The following is an 18,188-nucleotide window of genomic DNA, read 5'->3' as shown; positions in this document are numbered from 1 at the left end:
CAGCGCCCTCTGTAGTAATGCTCCCACCAGAGCCCAGGGTGCCTACACCTGAAAAATTCTCCGGAGAACTTTGCAAGTTCCGGGCGTTCCGCAAGGCATGCAAACTTTATTTTGCCTTACAACCCCGTACGTTTTCCTTGGAGGCCACCAAGGTGGGGTTCGTCATATCTCTTTTGACCGGCGAGCCTCAGACTAGGGCCCATCACCTGCTGGAGCAAAAGGCCAGATCTCTGGATTCCTTGAATGACCTCTTCACAGCAATGTCTCAGTTATACGAGGACCCCCAGCTAACAGCCACGGCAGAAGCCTCCTTGCACTCCCTACAACAAGGCCGTAGAGTGGCTGAAGATTACGCTGTGGAGTTTAGGCGTTGGAGCTCTGATACGGAGTGAAATGACGCGGCCTTGCATCACCAATACCGGCTGGGGTTGTCGGACCCTCTTAAAGACGAATTGGCATGGGTAGGGGTACCTCAGACACTGGATGTGCTCATAAACCTGTCAATCCAGATTGACCGCCACCTTAGAGAGAGACGTTCTGAGAGGTCCATTGGCCATCCACGCCTCACTTGGATGCTGCCCAGGGCTCCTAGTGCCCCGAACCAAGCTCCTCCTGTCCCATCTGTTCCAACCCAGGAAGCTCCTGAACCCATGCAGCTAGGACTGCTCCGTCCCTCTTTGACCCCAGAAGAGAAAACGCGCAGACGCACACTCAATCTGTGCCTGTACTGTGGAGAGTCTGGACACTTTGCAAGGGCATGCCCCAACAAGAGACGTAAGTGCCTGCCGTCCTCCTCTTTGTGTGCACCTGTTTCACCCAGATCCGGTAACCACTTAACACTTTCTGTTATATTACAGTTACCTGGAAGGAACATCCCAGTACCGGTCATCATTGATTCGGGAGCATGTAGCGAATTCATTGACCGGAACAGGGACAGGCAGTTTTCTTAGCGGACGGCTCCACCCTCAGCTCCGGACCTGTTACCCAGGAAACTGTTCCTCTACTGACCACCATTGGCCCAGAACACCAGGAACTTTTACGCCTGGATGTCATCTCCTCTCCCCTCTTTCCAATTATCTTAGGAATGCCTTGGCTACAGGCTCACAATCCCAGTATCAACTGGTCCACAGGCAAGATCCAGTTTTCATCTGAGTATTGCAAACAACACTGTTTACAGGGTCCCCCATGACATCCTCTCAATGCCTTTGCCTAGATTCAGAAACCAAGTCTTATCAAAATCTTCCCGAACCCTACCGGGATTTCCTGGATGTGTTCAGCAAAAAGGGGGCAGAAACTCTTCCGGTACATAGACCCTACGATTGCCCGATAGAACTTTTACCCGGAACTGAAGTTCCCTTCGGGAGGATTTTTCCCTTAACTGAGCAGGAGCTGGGCACCTTGAAAGTCTATATTGACGAAAACCTAAAGAAAGGATTAATTCGTCCCTCCACATCTCCAGCAGGTGCAGGCATCTTTTTCGTAGAGAAGAAAGATCACTCCTTACGTCCCTGCATCGATTACTGGGAACTCAATAAAATTACTATAAAGAACAGATACCCGCTACCTCTAGTGCCGGAATTATTTCAGAGATTAGGACCTGCTACCATCTTCACCAAGCTGGACCTCCGCGGAGCCTACAATATGATCCGCATAAGAGAGGGGGACGAATGGAAGATGGCCTTTCGTACTCGATTCGGGCACTATGAGTACCTCGTCATGCCCTTTGGCCTGTGCAATGCGCCAGCCACATTCCAGAACTTCGTCAACGATGTCTTTCGTGACTTTCTGGACCTATATGTCATCGTTTATCTGGACGATATCCTGGTTTTCTCTGCTTCCCTGACTGACCACCGCAAACACATGCGAAACGTACTTACCCGACTTAGACAACATGGGCTCTATGCCAAACTCGAAAAATGCGAGTTCGAGCTCCAATCCATCCAGTTCCTAGGCTTGGTCATTTCTCCTGACGGTATCAAAATGGACCCGCAAAAGGTATCCGCTATCTTGGATTGGCCTGCACCTATAGACAAAAAAGGAGTACAGCGCTTTATTGGCTTCGCCAATTTTTATAGGAAATTCATTAAAGGATTCTCTTCAATAATAACTCCCATTACGGAACTCATCAAACAGGGAATCCGGTTCTGCTGGACCCCTAAGGCGCAAGTGGCCTTTGAAAAACTCAAAGCTCTGTTTATGTCAGCCACTATCCTCAGAGTTCAAGGGTATGCCACATGATTTGCAAAGGGGGGTATGATATCAATAATAGGTACCATCATCCTAAATGTGAATAAGACAGAAAATGGGATTGAAAGAGAAACCAGAGCAGAGACCTCTCCAATAGGGTCCTGCCTCTTTCAGAGGGAGAGGGACTATTGCGGTACCATGAGGAAAAAAAAAGACTTTGTTTAAAAAATAGTAAATTTATTTCAAAATGACAATAAAAGGTCCTGCAAGGGACATATACTATACATTATCATGATTTAACATACACAAAAAATAGTGATTGTTACAGCATTGTTGACACTAAGTTGGTATAACTGATGCCCACACAGATGCATGGACAGAGGTTATATAATATGATACTTGCAGACGTGACCTCTACAGTTTCGCGGTCACAGCCGCTTCTTCAGGAGGCGTCTGATAGTATATAATCTATAAAAATGAGGGAAACAATACAGTATCAACATGACAAGCAAGAATAAATAAGCAGTTATCAGAAGAGGCAAGGTACTCTGAGCCAAGGAGGAGGGGGAGATACCATAAACAAGTAATGGTAATCCCTGTCCTACATGGGGGGCATTGCATGGGTACTTACAGGGGCTCCGGATAGCGTCGGTGAAGTGCTGGGTGTCCGCCTGTGACAGTGAGCAGCCGAGTCTAGGCATCTTAAATGCCTCCAACCCGGAAGTTCAGTGGCGCCGAAAATGACCGCCGCTATTACTTCCGGGTCCGGTCCTCCACTGTTGCGCAGGCGCGGGAAAGTCACCTTGCGCAGGCGCACAGCTCACATAGTGATCGGTGCCAGAGCAGTGATCAGACGAAGCAGCGGCTGGGCTCCGTAGAGCCCAGCCTGCTGCCGGAGGAACGCAAGCCCGCCGTAGGGGGAGAATTAACTCCTCACATCCCTCCAGAGAAGGATGGTTAGTGCAATGGGTGATAGTAACTTGAATACAAACAATGTTGGTCAAAGAATAAACTGAGAGGGGGAAAGGGATGCATAGTCTCCAGCGATGGGAGCATATAGGGACCCACAATTAAGGGGACATGCATCGCTGCCCGTCCCAGGATGTTATAAAGACAGTTCGATCTAAATATACATAACTCTTGTTAATAAAGCATGTAATCTACTGGGAATTTGGAGTCAGCCATAAAAAGAGGAACATCAAAGAATAAAAATTATATAGTGAAACCACTATATGTGAAGAGTCCACTTACATACAATCATAGGGAAAAAACCTGAGACTTTGTTGAAAAAAGCCTGAAATTTTTTTTTTTTTTTTTGAAAAAAGCTATAACCTTGGAGGTTATAGCTTGGTGAGTGCAACTTTCAAATTTCAATTATGTTCTCCAATATTAATGTTGTACCTCTTCTGATAACTGCTTATTTATTCTTGCTTGTCATGTTGATACTGTATTGTTTCCCTCATTTTTATAGATTATATACTATCAGACGCCTCCTGAAGAAGCGGCTGTGACCGCGAAACTGTAGAGGTCACGTCTGCAAGTATCATATTATATAACCTCTGTCCATGCATCTGTGTGGGCATCAGTTATACCAACTTAGTGTCAACAATGCTGTAACAATCACTATTTTTTGTGTATGTTAAATCATGATAATGTATAGTATATGTCCCTTGCAGGACCTTTTATTGTCATTTTGAAATAAATTTACTATTTTTTAAACAAAGTCTTTTTTTTCCTCATGGTACCGCAATAGTCCCTCTCCCTCTGAAAGAGGCAGGACCCTATTGGAGAGCCACTATCCTCAAACATCCCAACCCTGCCTTGCCTTTCGTCTTAGAAGTGGATGCTTCCGAAGTCGCGGCTGGAGCCGTGCTCTCACAAAGACAAGGTGCCAAAGCACTCCTGTACCCTGTGGGATTCTTTTCACGCAAGCTCTCCTCTTCCGAGAGGAACTATGACGTGGGAGATTGGGAACTTCTAGCCATTAAGGCAGCTCTGGAGGAATGGCGTTATCTCCTGGAGGGTGCAGCTCACCCCATTTTGGTCTACACAGACCATAAAAATTTAGAATATCTAAGGATGGCTAAGAGACTAAAACCCCAGCAAGCCAGATGGGCACTCTTTTTTTCCCGATTTATTTTTCATATTACCTACAGACCCGGATCCAAGAATGTCAAATCCGACGCCCTCTCCCGAATGTTCCTTGATTCAGAGAAGACCCTGTCTCCAGACACCATCCTCCCCTCTGGGAATTTCCTGATCCTACAGGAGGATCTAATCTCTCAGATCAGACGGTCCTCTATGGGAATGTCATCACCTGCTGAAGCTTGTACCAAAGATGGGCTGTTCTGGTACAAAAACAAAATTGTGGTCCCTGAGGAGCTAAAAGTACGGGTGTTAAACTTGTGCCATGATCACAAATTGGCCGGTCACTTCGGCACACGGAAGACAATTGATCTCGTCCAACGCACCTTTTGGTGGCCTCACCTTACTAAAGACTGCAAGGAATACGTTGAGTCCTGTAATACTTGCGCCAGAAGCAAGAGTAGCTGGGCAAGAGCATGGGGTCTGTTGAGACCATTACCAGTCCCAGAGAGACCGTGGGCCATGATTTCAATGGACTTTATTGTTGAACTCCCCCCATCAGAAGGTTTCTCTTCCATTTTTGTTGTGGTAGACAGGCTGTCTAAAATGGCCCACTTCCTCCCCATGAAGGGCACCCCTTCGGCTATGGAAACCGCTACCATCTTTATCAAAGAGATCATCAGACTGCATGGAGTACCAACCAACATAGTTTCCGACAGAGGCGTCCAATTTTCCGCCAGATTCTGGAAAGCCCTCTGTGGCTCCCTAGAGATTGAATTATCATTTTCTTCGGCCTATCACCCCCAGTCAAATGGACAAACCGAGAGGACGAATCAGACCTTGGAGCAATACCTCCACTGTTTCTCTGCATTCTCCCAGGATGACTGGGCTTCCCTGCTCCCCATCGCGGAGTTCTCTTACAACAACTCACTACACTCAGCTACCAATCAGTCACCATTCTATGCTAACTATGGTTTCCATCCATCCTTCTTCCCTGGGTCTATTCCCGAGTGCCCTGTCCCTGCAGTATCCGAAACCTTGGACTTTTTCTCAAATAATAACAAATTACTGCAGGATACCATGACCAAAGCTCAAGAAGACTACAAAAGAATTTTTGACAGGAAGAGACGTGGAGAACTTGCTCTGGAACCAGGCAATTCTGTCTGGTTATCTACCACTAACCTTAAGTTGGCCTGTCCGTCCAGAAAACTAGGCCCTAAATACTTGGGTCCTTTTTTGGTTAAAAGAAAAATTAACGATGTGGCATATGAACTTGATCTTCCTAACGCCCTGAGGATACACCCAGTCTTCCATGTGTCCCTCTTGAAGCCGGTAACCCCCAACTCCTTTGCTGGCTGTAGTATTGGCCCACCCAAGCCTATCTTAGTTAATGGCGAAGAGGAGTTCGAGGTGGAGGCAATTTTAGATTGCAGAAGAAGACGCAATCAAGTTCAATACCTTGTAAAATGGAAGGGCTATGGGCCCGAAGATAATTCTTGGGAGCCAGAGAGCAACTTGCATGCCAGGGAACTCCTACAGTCATTTAAAGCTTCTCATGCCTCAAAAATGGCCCAGCTGGGCATCCGGAGTCTGCCCTTGAGGAGGGGGCACTGTCAGAGAGGTTACCTGGTTGGGCACCGCTGTGCGCCGGGGCGCGTTGGTACTCGTGTTCCTGTGCGTGCTGGGGCGCGTGTTCCTGGGGGCACTGGCGTGTCTGGTCTGGCCGGCCATGGCATGCAGGGTGGCGTCCGGGCGTGCGTGCGTACGCGCTAACGCGCATTCGCCTATGGGCGTTACTGCGGGCGTGCCCGGTAGTGTTGGCGTGCACGCCGTTGTCGGGGGCGCGTGCTGGGGCGCGGGGCGCTTTTGCGGATCAGCGCGTGCACGAGCGCGCCGTTTTGGCGTCAATCAGCCTATTTAAGTCTGCCTCTACCCCTGTTCGGTGCTGCCTGATCAACAGCACTGTGTCTAGTTCCATGATCCTCTCTGTGTTCCTGTATCTCTGAAGTTTGACCCGTTATGACCCGGCTTGCCTTTTGGACCTCCTTGATTGCTGCCTGAACCCGACCCCGGCTTGTTTGACCTTGTTTCTGCCTGCTCCCTTTGTACCGTTGCTGCCAGCCCGTTGCCGACCTCTGCCTGTGTGTGACCAGCCTGATAAGCTCCTGCTCAGCATCAGTTCCAGTATTCCTGAAGTTCTACCTGTTGCTTGAAAGACCACCTTTCTCCAGGATCCAAACATCAGGCCCTCATACCACTCCGTATTCGCGGGCTTCCTGTCTGCTCTATCGGGGGCCCCGAATCGGATACGTAAGGGAGCCTACCCTCTGCCCAAGCGGACTCACCTGTCTGGTAAGTGAGGGACCTAACAATACCCCTCCCCCTTTTTTACCCTCTCTATCCCTGCGATAAAGGGTATACCCTTGAATGGTTGCCAGCCAATCATGAGAGCTGTTGAACCAGGTCTCTAAAATTCCCACAAAATCCAAATCCTCCTCATACAACAGTATCTCTAGTTCACCCATCTTGTCTGCCAGGCTCCTGGCATTGGTGAATATGCCACGTAGTTTAGACCAGTCGCATACCATCCTCTTATTGGGAGTTCCGAGATTGCAACTAGGACTTGTTACTATATTTACCTTGGGTTTATGTGCTTTAGTCAACCTACCACTAATGCTCCCAATACTACCCTCAGGAATATGTTCCACGCTGACTATCTCTACCTCTGGGCCCTCCCCCCATCGCCTAGTTTAAAAACTCCTCTAACTTTTTGGCCATCTTTACTCCCAGCTGGTCTGCACCCTCCTCATTTAGGTGCAGTCCTTCCCTTCTATAGTACTGGTGATCGAATGAGAAGTCAGCCCAGTTCTCCAGGAACCCTAACCCCTCCTTACTACACCAGCTCTTCGGCCACTTGTTTACTTCCCTAATCTCCCTCTGCCTTTCTGGTGTACCTCGATGTACCATTAGTATTCCTGAGAATACTACCTTGGAGGTCCTTTTCCTCAATTTAGCTCCCAAGTCCCTAAAATTGTTCTTTAGGACACTCAATCTGCCTCTGACTTTGTCATTGGTGCCAACGTGCACCATAACAGCCGGGTCTTCCCCAGCGCCTCCCAGTAATCTGTCCACCAGACCTGTGATGTGCCGAACCCGAGCGCCCGGTAGACAACATACAGTTCGGCGCTTCAGGTATTTGTTACAGATTGCCCTCTCTGTCCTTCTATGAATTGAGTCCCCTACCACCAGAATCTGTCTATCCTTTCCCTTTGCTGCCCCCCGCACTCTCTCTGGAGGAGTTTTTCCCCTGGCAGCTAGGAGAGTCCCCCAGCTCCAGCAGTGCTGGTCCCTGACTGGTTTCACCAATATCACTCAATCGAGCATGCTTATTGGGATGCTCCAGCCCTGGATCGGCCTCCCTGGCACTTACCCCTCTACCTTTCCCGACTGTTACCCATCTACTCTTTCCTAGTGCCTGCACCTCTTTGTCCCCACCCGCCTCTGTGTTGACCCCTTCCGGCACCTGCCGTATACGTTCCTTGCTCTGTTTTAGTATGGAGGAACTTCTCAGTGCTAACAGTTGCTTCCCCAGATTCAGAACCTGGGTTTTCAGGGAAACAATGTGCTTACATTTTGCACAGCAATATTCGACCTCGATCGGATGATCAAGGAACGCATACATGCCACAAGATGTACACCGAGTCGCATCTCCACACCCACCGGGCATCGTACCTACTAATTTAATGAGGATTGGGGATTATACCCTGTCCAAATTACCTAACAACTAGCTTCCTGACACTAATACTCAACAAGACAATACCCAGGTACTCGCTGACCAATATGCACCAACTGTCAGGAAGGGCATTCCAGCAATCAACATGGTGGCCACAGAATCTTAGTTCCTGTTGGGAGAATGCCACGGGTGCGCCTGCCCACGCTGGTGCGCTCGAGTGCACGTGCGCATGCGCACGCACACCTCATGACAGTTCATGGTGCCAAACAGGCTATTTAAACTGGGTCAGCACCCAGACTCAATGCTGTCTGCTCTACAGCGTTCCCTGTGTGTCTTTGCCTACCATATCTGATATCTGCTCCGTTGTGACCCGGCTTGCTTCCTGACGTTCCTGCCTTCTGCCTGCATCCAACCCCGGCTTGTTCCTCACTCTGCGCCTGCTCCTTCTGCTACTTCGCTGTCAGCCCATTACCGACCTGGCCTGTATCCTGACTCTGCTCCAGTCTCTGCATCTGTTCCTGACGTGCCTGCCTGTGTATGGCCCGGACTGCCTGTACCTGCCTTCTCTTCAGCCTTATGCCCTGTACACACGGACGTTTTTTTTCGGAATAAACTCTGAAGGTTTTTCCGACAGAATTCCGACGGAATTCCGCTCAATCTGTCTTGCATACACACGGTCACACCAAATTCCGACCGTCAAGAACGCGGCGACGTACAACACGTACGACGGCACTAGAAAAAGTAAGTTCAATAGCCAGTGCGCCACCCTTTGGGCTCCTTCTGCTAATCTCGTCGGAACAGCATACAGACCAGGGGTTTTTCCGATAGGAATTTGTTCCGTCGAAAAAATATAGAACATGTTCTCTATCTAAGTCCATCTGAATTTTTGACTGAAAAAGTCAGATGGGGCATACACACGGTCGGAATATACGATGAAAAGCTCCCATTGGACTTTTTCTGACGGAAATTCTGACCATGTGTACGTGGCATTAGAAGAGCTTCCAGTCCTGCTGTAGCTACATCAGCTCCTCTGCCTGTGGTGTTCCAGTACCAGGTGTTCCAGCTCCCTGCTTGCTGTTGTTCCTGGACTTTTGCCATGTCTGCACTCTTCCACAGCTCTACCCGGTGTCCCAGCCCAGCTCTGCTGTCAAGATCTTGCCAGGAACTCGTGCAACTCTGCACTCCTGCACTTCTTGTGTACTCTATTAGGGGCCCCGAGTCAGAGGAGTAAGAGTGGTCGTCCTCTGCATATCAGGCTCTACCACCAGGCACGTGACACCAACGTGCACTCGCTAACCAACATGCACACACAATACACAAGTACTAACGATCCACACACACTACTCAGACAACACTCAGGTACTCACAATACACAGGTACTACCTGACACTAATACTTAATACAGCCTACATGCACTCGCAGCACTCATGTACTTACAATACACAGGTACACACTCACCCTACACAGGTACTTGACCCCTGTTACAACTTCTTGTTTTCAACTCTGGTTTTTTTAACTCACCACTTAGTCCAGTTCCACTAAATCTGTTTTTTTTTTAACTCACCACTTAGTCCAGTTCCACTAAATCTGTTTTTTTTTTTAACTCACCACTTAGTCCAGTTTCACTTGGTCTGAGTTCCAGCAAGCTCAAAGATAAGTAGGCTCACAATGCGTTCTACACAAGGTTATATAGGCCTCAAGCACCTGTGATCAATTAACCACTCCCCTTAATTAGTAGGCTGAAGGAAGCAAAGAAAAAAAAAAGCTGTTTTAAAAAGAGACAGAAAAAGGTGTTAAAAAGCTACAAGGAAAAGCCCCAAAAAGAACCTAAAAATGCAACCCAGCAATCACCAGTAGTCAAAAAGCAAAATGTGTTCACACTCTGCACTCAAGGTCCCCACTGTTTAGCTTCCACAAAGCAAGGTCCCTAAAGACATGGATGAGCAAGTTTGGGCTAGAGGAACTGGCCTGCACCCCAACCCGATAGAACACCTTTGTGATGAATTAGAGCAGAGACTGTGAGCCAGGCCTTCTCATCCAACATCAGTGCCTGACCTCACAAATGCGCTTCTGGAAGAATGGTCAAACATTCCCATAGACACACTCCTAAACCTTGTGGACAGCCTTCCCGGAAGAGAAGCTGTTATAGCTGAAAAGGGTGGGCCAACCTAATATTGAGCCCAACAGGCTAAGACTGGGATAACATTAAAGTTCATGTGCGTGCAAAGGCAGTTGTCCCAATACTTTTGACAATAAAGGCAGTGATCAGTGACTTATAATAGAACTGTGATAGCACGCTGGCGAATTTGACAATCTGAAGCTGGGGAGAGCTGACTAACTGCCTCTGCCATCACCAGTTACACTAATACAGTGATCAGTGATATTATTATGCACTGTCACTGTACTAATGACACTGGGTGGGAAGGGGATTAAATCTAGGCGATCAAGGGGATAAATATGTGCCTAACTATGTATAATATGTGTAAAATCAGAGAGATCATTCTCTCTCATTGATTGCCAACGCAAGGCTCTGGGCTGTGATTGGACACAGCTGATCAGCAGGTCACGGCCGTGATTCATTGGCTGGAACTTGCTGACAGGCTCCGGCTGTGAACAATCAGGCAGCGTTTATTTGGTGGAGGCAACACACCAAGGGTGTTTAACCTGAAATTTGCTGATCACTTTGGATTTATACAGACATCATGTTTCACATAAGGACACTCTATACATTTTTTTTCTGTGGTTCATACACATTTTTTATATATATATTTTTTAAGTCTATTTTATGCACTTTCTGTTATATTTACCTTGAATTGGGTGTTTAAACATTACACAGATACTCACTTAGGCCCCATTCACACTAGCGCGTTTTTTGATGCATTTTGCAATTTGCAGAAATGCACGGGAATTTTTTAACATGGGTTCCTATGGAACATGTTCACATCAATGCTTTTTTGTATCTCCGCGTTTTTGGAAAGGGTCGGGGACTTTTTCTCATGCAAAATGCAGCGTTTTGCATGTAATGGTTTTCAATGGACAAGCATCAAAAACGCAAGTGCACCTTTTTTGCAGCGTTTTTGATGCGTTTTTGGTGCGTTATTGGTGCGTTTTTGCCGTTTTTTTTTTTTTTTTTTTTTTTTTTATTTTTTTGTAATTTTTTTGTAAGACTGTAAAAAAAAAATGAAAAAAAAAAAAAAAAAAAAAAACGCAAAACGCAAATCGCGGCAAAAACGCGGCAAAAACGCGGCAAAAACGCGGCTCAAAAACGCGGCAAGCATGAAAAAAAAACCTCCAAAAACGCTCAAAAGCAACATGCATAGGTGTGAATCGAGCCTAAGGCTCGATTCACACCTATGCATGTTGCTTTTGAGCGTTTTTGGAGGTTTTTTTTTCATGCTTGGCACGTTTTTGAGCCGCGTTTTTGCCGCGTTTTTGCCGCGATTTGCGTTTTGCGTTTTTTTTTTTTTTTTCATTTTTTTTTACAGTCTTAAAAAAAAATTACAAAAAAAAAAAATAAAAAAAAAAAAAAACGGCAAAAACGCACCAAAAACGCACCAAAAACGCATCAAAAACGCTGCAAAAACGGTGCACTTGCGTTTTTGATGCTTGTCCATTGAAAACCATTACATGCAAAACGCTGCTTTTTGCATGAAAAAAAGTCCCCGACCCTTTCCAAAAACGCAGAGATACAAAAAAGCATTGATGTGAACATGTTCCATAGGAACCCATGTTAAAAAATTCCCGTGCATTTCTGCAAAATGCAAAATGCATCAAAAAACGCGCTAGTGTGAATGGGGCCTAACCCAAGGTTCACACCTATGCATTTCTTAGTGCATTTTGCAGTTTGCAGAAATTCACTACAGTCCATTTACCTTGGTTTCCTATGGTACACGTTCACATCTATGCGCTTTGCGGCCGGTGCATTTTTGGAAAGGGTAGGGGACTTTTTTTCCACGTTTTGGGTGTTAGGCTGGATTCACACCTATGCATTTTCAGTGCTTTTTGCATTTTGCAGATTTGCACTACAGAACGTGTTCCATAGGAAACCATGTTAAATGGACTGTAGTGCAAATCTGCAAAATGCAAAAAGCACTAAAACTGCATAGGTGTGAATCGAGCCTAAGGCTCGATTCACACCTATGCATGTTGCTTTTGAGCGTTTTTGGAGGGTTTTTTTTCATGCTTGCCACGTTTTTGAGCAGCGTTTTTGCAGCGTTTTTGCCGCGATTTTTTACAGTCTTAAAAAAAAACGGCAAAAACGCATCAAAAACGCTTGTCCATTGAATTCTATTACATGCAAAACGCTGCATTTTGCATGAAAATAAGTCCCTGACCCTTTCCAAAAATGCAGAGAAACAAAAAGGCATTGATGTGAACATGTTCCATAGGAACCCATGTTAAAAAATTCCCGTGCATTTCTGCAAAATGCAAAATGCATCAAAAAACGCGCTAGAGTGAATGGAGCCTAATAGACTTCAATGAAATTTCACCAGTAATGCAAGTGTTGTGTTTGTGATGCAATTTTTTATGTGTTTTGCGTTTTGCAGTTTGTATTTTTCTGTTTAAACAATGTTTAGGGCTGGTTGCTAAGGAGGGGGCTGGGAAGCCGGCCGATGCGTCCTTAAAAACCAATGAGTCATAAGCTGTCAGCGACGTTCCCCGTTGACAGCTGAATGTAAAAAAAAAAATAAACTTGAAAAAAGTGGTGTGGGGTCCCCCCCCCCCCCGAGGTCCATACCAGGGGTCTAGTATAGATTTGGAGGGGACCCCCCCACCCACACACCAAAATTTAAGAAAAAAATGGTGTGGGGTCCCCCCAAAATCCATACTAGACCCTTATCCGAGCATGCAGCCCAGCAGGTCAGGAAAGGGAGGGGACGCCCAACCCCCCCCACGAACCATTCCAGGCCGCATGCCCTCAACATGGGGGATGGCTGCTTTGGGGGGCTCTGTCCCCCACCCCAAAGCACCCTGCCCCCATGTTGATGGGGACAAGGGCCTCTTCCCGACAACCCTGGGCTGTGGTTGCCAGGGTCAATGGGCGGGAGGCTTATAGGAATTTGGAAGCTCCCTTTAACAAGGGGACCCCCAGTTCCACCCCCCTATGTGAATGAGTATTGGGTACATCGTACCTCTACCCATTCACCCCAAAAAGCAGTGAAATGTAAAAAAAACAATGAAAAAGAGGGGCAGTTGAGACTTTAGATGAAGCATGGCAAAGTGCCTCCATCCCGGTATATGGGTAATAATGAAGGGAAATTGTTTGAATTTCACCATGGAATGTTTAATGATATACAAACAATAAAAGTATGGATTTAAGTACATGTAAAAAGCGTACACATGGCATAGGCATAGTAAAAAGGTACAGTTATAACAGCACATGATTCTAGTGGTATAGCATAATACTGTAAGCGACAACATGCCAGATACCGATAATTGTACCCATACGGTAAACATACATCCACTGAGTAGGAACAGATAATATGGTTGAATACATAGGATGGTGGTTCAGTAAGTATGGTTGCATGTACTCTCTTTACGTTATCAGTATGGTTTATTTCACTTCTATACATATTCCATAGGAATTTTTGGACACATCAGCTCCTGATGAGTGGAAACACATCTATCCACGAAACGCGTCAAGCTTTACTGTGATGCCCCAGATACATCTTACATGCAATCATACTTACTGAACCACCATCCTATGTATTCAACCATATTATCTGTTTCACTCTGTTTCACTTTATTATTACCCATATACCGGGATGGAGGCACTTTGCCATGCTTCATCTAAAGTCCCAACTCCCCCTCTTTTTCAAATATATTGTTTGTATATCATTTACTATGCCTATGCCATGTGTACGCTTTTTACATGTACTTAAATCCATACTTTTATTGTTTGTATATCATTAAACATTCCATGGTGAAATTCAAACATGGTGTGATTTACCTCCACTATCTAAACGCTTCATTTAAAGTCCCATTGTAAAAAAAAACAAGAGCCAGTTTTTGACAAGTCCTTTATTAAAAAAGAAGCCCCAAGCTGTCTTCTCCTGGAGCTATCTTCTCCTGGAGCTGTCTTCTCCCCCGAACTGTCTTCTCCAACTGAGCTGTCTTCTCCCCGAGCTGTCTTCTCCCACAAGCTGTCTTCTCCCCGAGCTGTCTTCTCCGTGAGCTGTCTTCTTCCAGAGGTGTCTTCTCCTGGAGCTGTCTTCTTCCTTGCCGCCGGTTACCCACTAAAAACAAAAAAGGCCGCTCTTCTTCTAAGGCTGTCTTCCTCCGTTGTGTTGTCGCCCGAAGTCTGCCATCTCTTATATAGCCATGAGGCGTGGCCATCCGATGACGTCACCCAGAGAGCCAGCCCCTTGTGATGTCACATGACATCCCAAAGCACCCATCCCCCCATGTTGAGGGAATGTTTAGTATAAACATAGGACACCTTCTCCCGATAGCAGGAGCTAATTACAATTAACAATACAAACAGTGATCTCCCCACCTCCTCAGCCTAGTAGGTAACAAACTAGAGTAGGAGTAGACTGTCCGGCTCCTACCCAGTTCTAGAGGCCAATGTGATCATCTCTCTCAACTAACATGTTGAGTTCAGAATCAAACAAACAAAAAATAATCTTTACATATATCCTACCGTGTTTCCCCGAAAGTAAGACAGTGTCTTACTTTCTTTTTATCCCTAAAAGCCCCACTATGTCTTACTTTCGGGGTATGTCTTATATTGGGAAAAAAAAATTTTTTTATTCTTTATTGCAATATGTGTTTTTTTTGTTTTTTTTTTAATCAGCCCTGTTGGGGGGCTTTGGTGAGATATCAGGGGTCTTAACAGACCTCTGATATCTCCCCCTTGAGACAGAGAAAGAGACAGAGGATAGAGATTCCCCAGTCCCTTTCTCTGCAGCGTCAGCTGCACTGAGAATGAATGGAGAGAAGACCGCGGCTTCTCTCCATTCATAAACTGACACATTGTAATCACAGGAGATTACAATGTTTCAGTTATGTGAATGGACAGAGTCAGCTGACTCTGTCTATTCACAAAGGAAGGAGGGGGAGAACGGAGGGGGACAGAGAAGGAGGGGGGAACGGAGGGGACAGCTGGGAGGCACAGAGGAGGAAAGCGGAACGGAGGGGGAGAACGGAGGGGGACAGAGACCCGCACCCCCAGCCCCACTCTTTGTACCGCACGTCACTGGAGGCAAATCCCCCCGTGTTTCCCCGAAAGTAAGACATATGTCTTACTTTCGGGGTACGGCTTATATTAGCTGACCCCTCTGAAACTCCCGATACGTCCTACAATCGGGGGTGTCTTACTATCGGGGAAACACGGTAGGAGATATTGTGAATAAATATTATTGTCCCATTTTAAGTAATCCAAGATATATTTTCTAAATCACCCTGTACCCAAAAGTGACTCCCGTCATAGGCTCCACTATTCTTTTTTCACTTTTTTTTTATTTGCCGGCAATTTTTTTTTTTTTACATTCTGTTGTCAGAGGGGTATCCTGCTGACAGCTGATGATTCATCAGATGTTAAGGATGTGGTTGCCGGCTTCTCGGCCCCCTCCTTAAAAACCAGCTATATACAGTGTGTTTACAGTGTGTTTAAAGAGAAAAAAAAGTAATGCATGCAAAAACGCATAGGAAACAAGGATTTAAAAATGAAAAACGCACAGCTAAAATGTGCCTAAAAAACACATCAAGCGCAGCAGCATAGATGTGAACCTAGCCTTATATGGGTGTTTTATCCATCCTATAATAGTGCTGCATTTTTCTTTACTTGTATTATCTGGTGTTTGTATATCTACACTGTTCGCACGCTACTGCACACAGACCATTTTGTTGCTAACAAAAATGTTTTAATTTACAAGACTTTTTCTCTTATTTAACAGACAGTGAAAGCTGCCACAGGTGTCCCAATAAAGAATGGCCGGATGAGAGAAAAGTGACATGTGTTCCCAAAGTATATTATTTTTTGTCCTATAAAAATGATGTTATTGTTACAATATTTTCATTATCAGCTTTACTTTTTTCAGCCATAACAATGATTATATTATTAATTTGTATTTACTATGGGGACACTCCAGTTGTGAAAGCCAATAACCGAACCGTGAGCTTCATCCTCCTGACCTCCATCTTGCTGAGCTTCCTCTGTGTCTTCTTGTTCCTTGGACATCCTGTGGATATAACCTGCATGCTGAGACAAATGTCATTTGGGATCTTCTTCTCCATCGCTGTCTCTTCTGTTCTGGCCAAGACTATCATTGTCTGCATTGCATTTAAAGCAACAAAACCGGGAAGTTCCTGGAGGAAGTGGGTGGGGGTCAGAGTGGCTTATTTTGTATGTTCAGTCTGCTCCTCTGTCCAAGTTGTGATCTGTGTTATTTGGCTGTCAGTGTCTCCTCCCTACCAAGAGTATGACATGGACTCCTATCCTGGGAAGATCCTCATTCAGTGTAATGAAGGGTCAGTTATCGGGTTCTACTCTGTGTTGGGTTATATGGGGTTTCTGGCAGCTGTGAGTTTTGTTCTGGCTTTCATGGTGAGGACATTACCAGACAGTTTTAATGAGGCCAAGTACATCACCTTCAGCATGCTGGTGTTCTGCAGTGTCTGGATTGCCATGATCCCGGCCTATCTGAGCACCAGAGGGAAATACATGGTGGCTGTGGAGGTATTCGCCATACTGGCCTCCAGTGCTGGAATATTAGGCTGTATATTTTTTCCAAAATTATATATCCTATTTTTTAAACCTGAGATAAATTCCAGAAAAATTATGTTGGTGAAAAAAAATTAATAAAGCAAATAAATACTTATACTGAATAACACATGAATAAAATGATACACCTGAAAACATGCTTTTATTATTATTATTATTATTCATCCACAGTTTTATTCTTTAGCATCCTAAAGAAAAAAAATAGAATTCATATTTTTGATGTGGATTATAATTTGATTTAACAATTGAATTTCTGTTTTATCGGTCTACTCCAGTGATGGCGAACCTTGACACCCCAGATGTTTTGGAAATACATTTCCCATGCTGCTCATGCACTCTGTAGTGTAGCTGAGTATCGTGATCGTGGGAAATGTAGTTCCAAAACATCTGGGGTGCCAAGGTTTACCGTCACTCTATTCTATGTAGAGAGATGAATAGACAGCAAATGAAAAGCATTGATTTTTGGTTCTCAAACCCACAACCATTGATTGAATGGGCTGTTGGGTCAACAGGTTGGATCAATAACCTGACAGGCTCAGTTTTCCATATAGAATGTCTGCTGCCCAGCCTCCAACACTATTTCTTTCAATTATTACAGCAGGTGGCATTTTTCCAAAAAAAGAGCACTGGAGTGTCACCTGAATGCTTTTAGAAGTTGACCATTATAAAAATGAAGTGAGGTCCCATTGTTTTTAATGTACCAATGCCATCACCATTGGTACCAGCAGCCAACACAACCTAAAGATCCTGCTACCATGCCTTCTTCCAGCCTAGAAGACCTAAATAGTCATCTGTGCCACTAAAGAATAAATATAAATAAATAAATATATATATATATATATATATACATATATATATATATATATATATATATATATATATATATATGTATATATATATATATATATTTATTTATTTATATTTATTCTTTAGTGGCACAGATGACTATTTAATATATATATTATTACTGCTTCTGAGCTCTGCCCTTTTGGGGCTATATGGTATGACTTCAACATATTTTGAGTATGAAAAAATGGCTATAGTAAAAAAAAATACACAAAAACAGATTTAAAATGTCGTATTATTCATTTTTAACTGCTTCTGGTCGTAAATATTCTGCAGCGGGGCGGCCTCTGTACATCTGTACAGGCTCTGTACATGATTTTGCTCTTCCTGGTCTGGGGCATGCATGTGCATCACCGGTGACTGGCTCCCGCTGTGATTGGACACAGCGGGAGCCAATCAGCTGGTCTGGCGGACCCGATGTCCACCGGGACCCACCAATCGTTGCCGAGGCAGCCAGAACGGCGGTCTGCCTATGTAAACAAGGCAGATTGCCATTCTGTGACAGGAGAATACAGAGATCTTTGTCTTCTTACAGTACAAACACCTACCCCACAGTTAGAGAGTAGAGATGAGCGAACGGTTCCGTCCGAGCATAAGTTTGTGCCAATTTTC

At 45.2% G+C, this 18,188-nt stretch overlaps 1 protein-coding gene across 1 annotated transcript in view; it reads left to right on the top strand.

Moving 5' to 3' along the window:
- Positions 1-16,808, top strand: part of LOC141132033 (vomeronasal type-2 receptor 26-like) — a 71,574-nt gene extending 54,766 nt beyond the window's left edge. Inside the window, exon 6 of the mRNA XM_073620031.1 lies at positions 15,904-16,808. Coding sequence (XP_073476132.1) covers positions 15,904-16,808 — 905 coding nt within the window. The remainder of the gene's footprint in view (positions 1-15,903) is intronic.
- Positions 16,809-18,188: the final 1,380 nt, after the last annotated feature.

The sequence above is a fragment of the Aquarana catesbeiana genome, linkage group LG01 (genome assembly GCF_042186555.1).
Source record: "Aquarana catesbeiana isolate 2022-GZ linkage group LG01, ASM4218655v1, whole genome shotgun sequence".
NCBI lineage: Eukaryota > Metazoa > Chordata > Amphibia > Anura > Ranidae > Aquarana > Aquarana catesbeiana.
Note: the sequence above shows the minus strand (reverse complement) of the source record. Positions and strands in the feature narration are given on the sequence as shown.